The 9,030-nt window shown below is 43.2% G+C and overlaps 1 protein-coding gene across 1 annotated transcript; it reads left to right on the forward strand.

Annotated features, from left to right (window-relative positions):
* Window positions 1–564: 564 nt before the first annotated feature.
* On the forward strand, window positions 565–9,030 carry TMEM86A (transmembrane protein 86A). The gene is made up of 3 exons (XM_066611183.1): window positions 565–585; window positions 4,486–4,750; window positions 8,603–9,030. The coding sequence occupies exons 1-3, from the start codon at window positions 565–567 to the stop codon at window positions 9,028–9,030; spliced, it is 714 nt and encodes a 237-aa protein (XP_066467280.1).

Here is a 9,030-nt window from a genome sequence, read left to right on the forward strand (position 1 = left end):
CAGCAAAATCGCTGGCGCAAATCCAAGCAGCCCACTCTGGCTGAGACGAGGTTAGGATCTAGCCTATGGTGCCTGGTCCGCCCACTGGGCCGCCCTCCTCCCAAAACACCCCCATCCCACTCTCCTGTCCCCTTCTACCCCCGGAGCTGGTTGCCCTAAGGTGGTTCAAACACACCTCTGCCTGCGGATCCAGAGCCAGCAGGTTGGCACATGCCTATTTGGTTCCTAAGTCGTTGCTAACATGCTTTATGGCATGTTTGCGACTCTCATAAGCTGGTACACAGCAGCTTTTTTGCCCCGTGCCCGGGGCAAAGGTCTGCGATGGCGCTCCATAGGCTGCTGCCAGCCCCCCTTTCTCAAAAAGCCACCCCCCCCTCACCTGAGGCTCACGGAGCCTTGCGCAACCTCCAACTGTGTTGGGAAAACCTCTGTGAGGTTCCCCAACACTTTAAACTGTGCTTCCGGAAAACCAGAAGCATAGTTTCTGCCTCTGTCGGGAGCCTCAGAGAGGCTTCCACAGGGTCCTTGCAGCTGGCACCTGGGGCTTTTGCCCCATCTCAGTCTATGGTAAGTCCGCTGCTGCTGGTGCAGGGGACTTGCGCTAGCCGAAGAGTTGATCTGGATTGCTCTGTTAATGTTCTAAGAGGTCCCTTGCTATAGAAAATAGTTTGATTCTCTTATAAATATTAGATAGTTATTGCCTGACTTTGGGCGGTGTAGGACAAGAAACTTAATAAGGAATTTGCCACTGGAAAAAGGAACCTGAATAATCAGATCTTCAACGCATTACCAACCTCTACTTTAGGTGTTTTGTTTTTTTAATCTCCATTCAACTATTTGAATTTGTTGTATATGACACCATGTCAGTACAGTCTTGTTTACCATTAATTGACTATTGAGTTGAACTGGGCTGAATGTTCCCCAGATCATTCCTGAAGTATGGATTTATTGTCAATGATCTGGAACTTGTGCGGCAATAACATGGCCAATTTGTATCTGCAGCTCAGAGTTGAGACAAATGATTCCTTGATATCTCCTCTGTTAACTGCATAACCTTTTGGAAACTAAGGATTGGTCTCTGAACAAGAAGCAAACATTAGAAGAGTTAACCAATTAAACTCAATATACAACTATTACATGATACCAATTACACTGGTTGGCAAAGCCAACGTGAACATTTAGTGGGCTGATTCTGATTGCCAATAAAAGCATTTTGCTTTTGAAAAGGTGACACAAAGTACAAAATTGTGCTTGACTTAATTAAATCAGTGTGTGGGGGAAAAAGTGGGAGAACTCAAGGTTCTCTTGCATTAGTCAGACTCTGGATTGAACTATTTCCTTGATGTGTGTGGACTTAGGACAGCTTTTCCTGGAAAGCAATTGTTTTCAACCCAAGAGGCTGATAAGTGCATGCTTTTTCTGAAAATTTAATTGACTTCCCAGTGTGAAACTTCTATAAAACCATCCTGCAGGCTTGTCCCTCTACACATATCCATAGTTCAATCCTTCACACATTACTCAAAAATGAATCCCACTCAAGTGGGCTCAGAATTGCAGCCTTATGGTGATGGCTGAAATTTGTGATCAGGATCATAAGCTAACAAATGATTGTGGCCAAATAATATGATATGAATAGGTACTGACCAGCCTGTATTAGTTCTGAAAGCTTTGGAACACAGTGTACCAAGCATACATGCTTTGCAGTCTCCTACATTGTTCTGTACAGAATCAATCTATGGCCGGAATAGCATGCCATTAAGATATGATTTCTACCTCTATGGTCAAAACTCATTTCCAAGTGTTCATTTAGTTTTATTTTAAAAACATTTGTGTTCCATCTTTCTTGCCACAGCCTTAACTCAAAGTGGCATACAGAACAAAAAATTAAAGCTGTCACATATTATTATTCTTATGTTTCTTACGCATAGCCCGCCAGATGTTAGTGGCTGGATTTGACCTGGAATATCGGGTCCTTAAGGACCTAGGATATTCACAGATGTTTTTGTCATATGTGTGCTGTTCCAAGTAAGGCTACTTAGTGTAGTTGTAATGATTTCATTTACACCTAGGGTGTTCTGGTGTTTTTAAAAGTCTTTTGGTACCATTTTAGTCTTTTTCTGCTGTAGGTGTTCTCAACTTCAAATTGCAAATCTTTATATACTTTTTTAAATTATAGTTTTATTTTAAAAGATCAAAGATTAAAACATTCAGACTCAGTAAGTTAGAAATACTAATTGGAGATAGATTAAAATTAAAATTAAAAAAAAGAAGAAACAAAACATTGAAAATTGTGTGGCAGGTACGGAGTTCTCAATCTACATTTCTTTGTTCTGGTATTGGCAACCTTCAGTCTCGAAAGACTATGGTATCGCGCTCTGAAAGGTGGTTCTGGCACAAACCACCTTTCAGATGGTTCTGATCTGATTCTTTGTTCTACAAAATCATATAACGTACAGGGTATCACATCTTAAACAGTCTGATAATTATTCTGAAGTGCATTTTCAACAACGAAAAAAGAGAGAAAAAATCATATATCCATAGTTCATTTGACCCATTTTTCCCTTTGCATGCAGGAAGTCCATGAATGGTTTCCAATTGTCCACAAAGTTTTGTACTGACTTATCTTTAAGAAGAATTGTAAGTTTGTTCATTTCTGCAAGGTTCAGTATCTTTAACCACCATTCTTCCACTAAAGGTATCTCTGGAACCTTCCAGTGCAAATATTTATATAATAATAATAATAATAATAATAATAATAATAATAATACAGGTATTTCTATACTGCCTTTCTTGGTCCTCAGTTTTCTCCTCGAACTTTATTCAAGGCGGTTTACATAGGCAGGCTGATTAAATCCCCGTAGGGATTTTTACAATTTGAAAGAAGGTTCTTTCTTTCAAGAACCACTACATTCAGGTGTCTCATTCTGATCTGGCTTCACATTCTGGCCTCCATCCTCCCACGCTCAGAGCAGATGGAATAACTCGGCTCAGCTTGTCAGCTGCTTCAAGGTCGCAGGGTGCCGGTGGCCTCGAACTGGCGACCTGCGGATGTTATCTTCAGGCAAATGGAGGCTCTACCCTCTAGACCAGACCTCCTGCCCATATCTTGTGATCTTTTCCTGTTCTTCATTTCTCACATCTCCAGGTATTGCCACATCCACTATCCTGCTTCTTTTCCACAGTTGTCAAAACTGGGCTGTTGTGAGCTATATTTTAGCACAACCCTTTCTGGACTTGTTATCATCTCAAATTTGGGATCTAGTCAAGATCCTGGGGATCACAGAGATACAGTCGTAAGATTCTTGCTGTTTCAAGCAACATTATTTTCTGAATCTGAGCTGATATAATTTGTGCACGGCCAAGAATGTCGGGGTGTTTCTTCAGGCGGGCAGTGCTCCAAGAACTTCAATGGCAATTGGCATAATGTTGACCTTCTTCTCTCAGAGATGCCCAAGTTCAACTCTCTGGTCTTGATATCAGGTTCTCTATCTTCAATTCTGCAATACCAGTGATCCATACTTTCCCACACAGTTGTTCTGAGCATATGAAACTACCTTTGTCCATCCAGGTCAGTCTAGTAAATATTCCCTTACCCTGAGGAGGTCTCTATGACTGTTCCCACACCACAGGATGCAGCATATGCCCCAGTGGCATCAATGCTGGAAGGTTGAATAGGATTGGACCCTAAGTCCCGTTATGTTCTGTAGAACTAACACCCAGGTACACTTGTCTAGGATTGTATCCCTGCAGTGCAATCCTATTTATGTTTACTCAGAAGTAACTCTAGACATGCCCCCAGGCAAATTTCTCAGTTTGCCTCCTGATATTGATCTTGGCTAAGGTCCTTTGAAAATAATTTTCAATGGTAGTACCTGGGTGATAAGTTCACAACCCCTGCTGTTTGGGTAAAGTCCCAGAGCTCTGCTTCCCTTCCACTACAACCCTGGTTGCACGTTCCCAACAAAAGTTCTCTCTCTCTCTCTCAATCGCAGTGTCATTTTTGACTCTCTCTGTGTGCCTGAGCGTGTGAGACTGTGTGTGTGGGAGAGAGAGATGACACTGTACTTGTATGTACATAGTTCCCCCCCCCCCCTACAAAAACCCTTGTATACTCACATAAGAAAGACAATTGTGGATGAATCAGCCCTGAGCTGTATTACTCTTTGAAGTCAGTATAATGAATAAGATTGATTTCCAAGGCTTTTGTACTTTACAAGGAATAAACGAAAATCTCTTAAGCCTTTATTTTTTGGCATGGAAAAGTTCTGCGACTGTGCAGCTGGTGACATTGAAAAAGTGTGGTAAAGTTCAAGAAGGCTTTGTTCTTGAAATTGCTGCTGGTCAGCAGGATTTGTGCACCAGAAGGGAAGCAGGCTTCCCAAGCCAAGGGGAATAATTTGGCAGTGTTGTTTACAGCTTCTATGTGGCCTCTACTGATCTATTTGAAAAATAAAAGACTTACAACTCCCTTCTTGTTTGTTCCAGGTGAAGAGCGAAGGCCCCAAGCTTGTGCCCTTTTTCAAAGCCACTTGTGTCTATTTTGTCCTTTGGCTGCCGACTTCCAGCCCTTGCTGGTTCAGTGCCCTCATCAAGTGTCTACCTATCTTCTGCTTATGGGTTTTCCTGCTGGCACATGGGATCAATTTCATGATGGCACATCGCAGCGCCTGCAGAGTCTTCGCTGGTTTGATATTTTCAGCTGTAGGAGACGCCTTCCTCATCTGGCAAGAGCAGGGCTACTTTGTTCACGGTCAGTAGTGCACCAGTTTCTACAGTTATTGCTGGGCGGTGAAGACTTTACATGTAGACAATGAATGCGACAATCCTAAATGCACTACTAGGGAGTAAGACCCATTGAACATGATGGGGCTTACTTCTGAGTAAACATGCTTTCTATTGCACTGAAAATGTGGGGAAAAATCCTGTCATTAGTACAGAAGTTTCTGTGCTCTTGAGCTGGCTCTTTAGTCCACAGCTGAAGATGCAGGAAGCAGTACTGTGGGAGGAGAAGAGATGCCTTGTTTTCATGCATCTTTCTGCCATGTGGACTCTGCCGTCTGACCAGACTTCCTGATTCTTATGGCTTTTGTTCACAGGGTTAATGTACTGTGCAAGCAAGGTGTGGCAACCCTTGGTATTTACCAAGAGCCAGGAGAGGCTTCCTCCAAGCTATCTATCTGATGGAGTGGAGAAGGGGTGATTCCTCTAGACTTGTGGGATCTTACTATCAGTCTTGCTTCTAGTTCACATCACAGTACTGGCCTGGGTCATGCTCTTCTGGGCCATACATGTATATTCAAAATTGTAATACATCTAGTACCTTATATGGAAATAAAAATGCTTGTCAGGCAATTAACTTCATAGCATATAGAGTATGTACAGTACAGGTAACAGGGCTTCAATCATGCCACCTTAAACACTCTATATAAACAATCGCCTACCACTAGCTTGTGTGTGCATGGCCACACACATGACCTTAAAAGGGTGCATTACTGAAAGTGTGGCATCCTGGAGGTACCAAACAAAGACATCTCTCGTCAGACAAAATAGTGCCTGTAAGCCCCCAGGGAATCAGACCATAATTTAAGTCATGCTGCAATGTGCGTCTGTTTGGAGCGTGAAGCTTTCTCCAGTAATTATGTTTTGAAAGGAGATGGACTGTGACATATAGCCCAAGGTGCAACCTGATTCAGAATACAAGGGCAGGAAAGCCTTTCTGTCGTCTGACGGAGATAGTTGTTTCACCTTGTGGACAGAGGAGCGAGTGGGTGATGAGCTAGGCGCAAGGCCTTTGGTGCAGCAGTTATAGATATGCTGACACATCATGGATTGACTGGCTTGCAAAGTCAGGCTCAGGATTGGCAAGCTGTGCTGAGGCTGGAAAGTGAGGAGAGTCAGATCCGAAGGAAGCAGATGCTGTTCTCTAAGTGGAGGATATTAATGATCTGTCATCCATGGCTTATTTTGCAGATGTAAGAAATCTTGCAAATTAGGCTTTTTATAAGACTCTCCACAATAATTCTGGAGCCCGTTCTGTTTGAGAGGGCTTTCACTAACCTCAGGGCATTGCATCAAACCTTGGTCATTGATTTCTTCCCTATTGTTTCTGAAACTAATTTGCACTGATCCAATTATCCTAAAATCCTTTGCAGATAACTGCTGCAGTAACAACTCACTTTAGAAGATGTGGTGAGATGAGATTTTCTTTCAGTGACAGAAGTGCTGCAAAGTAAAACCTTTTCCTTCCTCACTTTGGAGAATTATCTCCACACAGATACGCACATGCAGACTTGCACACGCACATACATTTGGGGTGGCCAGAATTTGGCTGGCATTGGAAGGAAGGCTTTGGCTTAAGAATTTCATGCCTTTCTCCCCAACAGTTCACAGCAAGCTTCAAAGGCCCACTATTGGTTGGATTCAAACTCAGCTGTAAAAAATTCAGACCAGTTCATTTTCAAAAGCATTTGGATATGATTACTTTTTATACTTCATAATAAGTATAGGCCCAAATCTCTGAAAAATAAACCACATCCACGAATGATGAAAGCCAAATGTATGGTGGTGGAGAAGCTGCTAAAGCGTATGATTTGGAGTGGGAAAGGGGTGGAGAGGGCAAGGGTTAAGCCCCCCAACCCACATACTGCTGCTTCTCTACTTCAAATCATTCTTCCAAAGTTTCTTTTCTCTAGGCAAAGCAGCCATTAGGTTCTTTTGTAACCTGTGTATGCATGTACAGTGAACCCTTGATTTAGCAACTTCGGAAATAACAGATCTCATCTGCTTCTTGAAAAACTAGCCATGTAGGTTCTGTACTTGCTGATGTGCGTTGCCATAAATGCATTTGGATTAAATGGACATTCAGCATTAATGGACACCTTTTCCTCCTTAGTGGTCCATTAAGTCTAGGGTTCACTATAATGTAGTGAAGCCCTACAAGCTGATCTTCCCTCAAAGATGGCAATGCTGTGGCTCCAGAGAGCAGTACAATGCATTCAGAATGCAATTGAGAGGAAGAAAAGATGCAGGCCTTGAAGTCTCTAGGTGTGAGGGTATACACCTATGTTTACTTTAATAAGAAAACAGTCCAAACCACTGTAACTCCCTGCGTGGTGATGCAGGGGCACCAAAACTGCAACTGCTGTATCCCATGGAGGAGTTTTGGCCTCTGGAGACCTCCTCTGAGAAGTGAACGTTTGTTCCCTTGACCCTGTTTAAACCTCTGCTGGCCCGGTGGGTCAACTCAGAATAGCCCCATGAGATTGCTGGCACAAGTCCACATGGACCTGTGTAGGTGTATTGAGCCTGGGAAGAGGGTTTGTATTCGGGACACTGCTGCTGCCCTGTCCCAACCTGACCTTTCCCCTGCCCCATTCTGTGGACTCCCTCCCACCCCCTATGTGTACTTACTGGGGCCGGCAGGCACCTGGAGGCTATTGCAGCATGAACCCAGCTGCTTCCAATGGTGGCCAGCCTGCGCACTCCAGCTTGTCATCTTTTGCAACAGCTGGAAAGCACCATTCGCTACTGGAACACTCATTCCAGCGGCGTATGGTGCCAGTCGGATTGAGTCGTGAAACCTATCAAGTGCACACATTTTCTAGCTAAAGAATACTTGTCATGCCAATAAACTTATGTCATCCACATTGACACTTATGGTGGACAGCCGTGCATATGAATCTAAATTAAATCTTAAGTTTGTATTTCTTGTTCAGAGGCTGAGAAAGCTTTTCATCAGTTCTTACCGCATGGTAACTGCACTGCACTGAAAATAAACATAGAGACCAGAAAGGTGATTGGAAACCTTTCTTATTTGACTTCAGTTGTACCCATGGAGTTTTGAAATTAATGCTGTACCTAAACATTAGAAATGTAACTGGTAGTGGGATCTGTCATCTGGTGTCCCTCAACCCTGAAATCTCAAATCCCTGGTTTACAAATTAAATTTTCATTTTCTACAGAATAGCCAATTGCTCTCCAGAAATACAGTTGATTAGTCTAGTGTGAGCATTTAGAAACTTGGCTTCTTAGTGATGGTGCTGTTTTAGTACACTTGGAATGCAAATGTGCCCTGATCATAAGATTATCTAATAAAAGTAGATTCTCCACTAAGCCCTGTGGTACAATTAACATGTTATTACCAACAAATCTTATAATCTTCACATGATGCCGTATGTAAAAACTTCGATTAAACTCAGTGAACCAATCAACCGACAGTTCTTCTGAATTTCCCAACAGCATTGAAAAGGAAATAGCTGCTGCCGGCTGGAACCTTTTTGATGTATAAATATTTTCAATAATGCTTTTTGCTTTGCATTGTTCTAAAGTTTCACTTGCAATCTAAGTTAGGGCACAATCCTAACCCCTTATGTCAGTGCTTTCCAGCACTGACATAAGGGCAATGCAGCACTGAGATAAGGGAACAAACATTCCCTTACTTTGAGGAGGCCTCCGTGAGTGACACCCAACTGCAGGATGCAGTACATGTCCCATTGGCACCGCTATGGCAGTTCTGGAAAGCACTGACATAAGGGGTTAGGATTGCGCCCTTAGTCATCATGCTCCTTGTTCATTCAGTTTGGACTGATTCCTCTTTTTCCAGGTTTGTTGATGTTCGCCATCACTCACATCCTGTATTCCTCGGCCTTTGGGATGAAGCCTTTAGACCTGAAAGCTGGCATTGCGATGATCTTGGTGTCCAGTTTCTGCTACACCCTTCTGTATTCCTACCTCTCAGGCCCATTTACTTACCTGGTTGCTGTCTACATTGCCTTGATTGGCTTCATGGGTTGGCGGGCCATGGCTGGTGTGCAGCTGTGTAATGACCTTTGGACTTGGACCAAGCTCTCAGCCTGCATTGGCTCCGTGCTGTTCATGGTGTCTGATCTGACCATTGCTGTCAACAAGTTCTGTTTCCCTGTGCCCTACTCACGGGTCATCATCATGGCCACTTACTATGCAGCTCAGATGCTCATTGCACTTTCAACTGCGGAGAGCAGAGATGAAGAAGTCTTCAAAAAGGGGAAGTAG

This window comes from Tiliqua scincoides, chromosome 1, assembly GCF_035046505.1.
Source record: "Tiliqua scincoides isolate rTilSci1 chromosome 1, rTilSci1.hap2, whole genome shotgun sequence".
Taxonomy (NCBI): domain Eukaryota; kingdom Metazoa; phylum Chordata; class Lepidosauria; order Squamata; family Scincidae; genus Tiliqua; species Tiliqua scincoides.

Excerpts from the sequence above, each read along its gene's own strand:
- TMEM86A (XM_066611183.1), top strand. The coding sequence starts at position 565 with ATGGTAAGTCCGCTGCTGCTG. Across the intron at positions 586-4,485 it reads TGGTAAGTCCGCTGCTGCTG|GTGAAGAGCGAAGGCCCCAA; the intron begins GTGCAGGGGACT and ends TGTTTGTTCCAG. Across the intron at positions 4,751-8,602 it reads GCAGGGCTACTTTGTTCACG|GTTTGTTGATGTTCGCCATC; the intron begins GTCAGTAGTGCA and ends CTCTTTTTCCAG.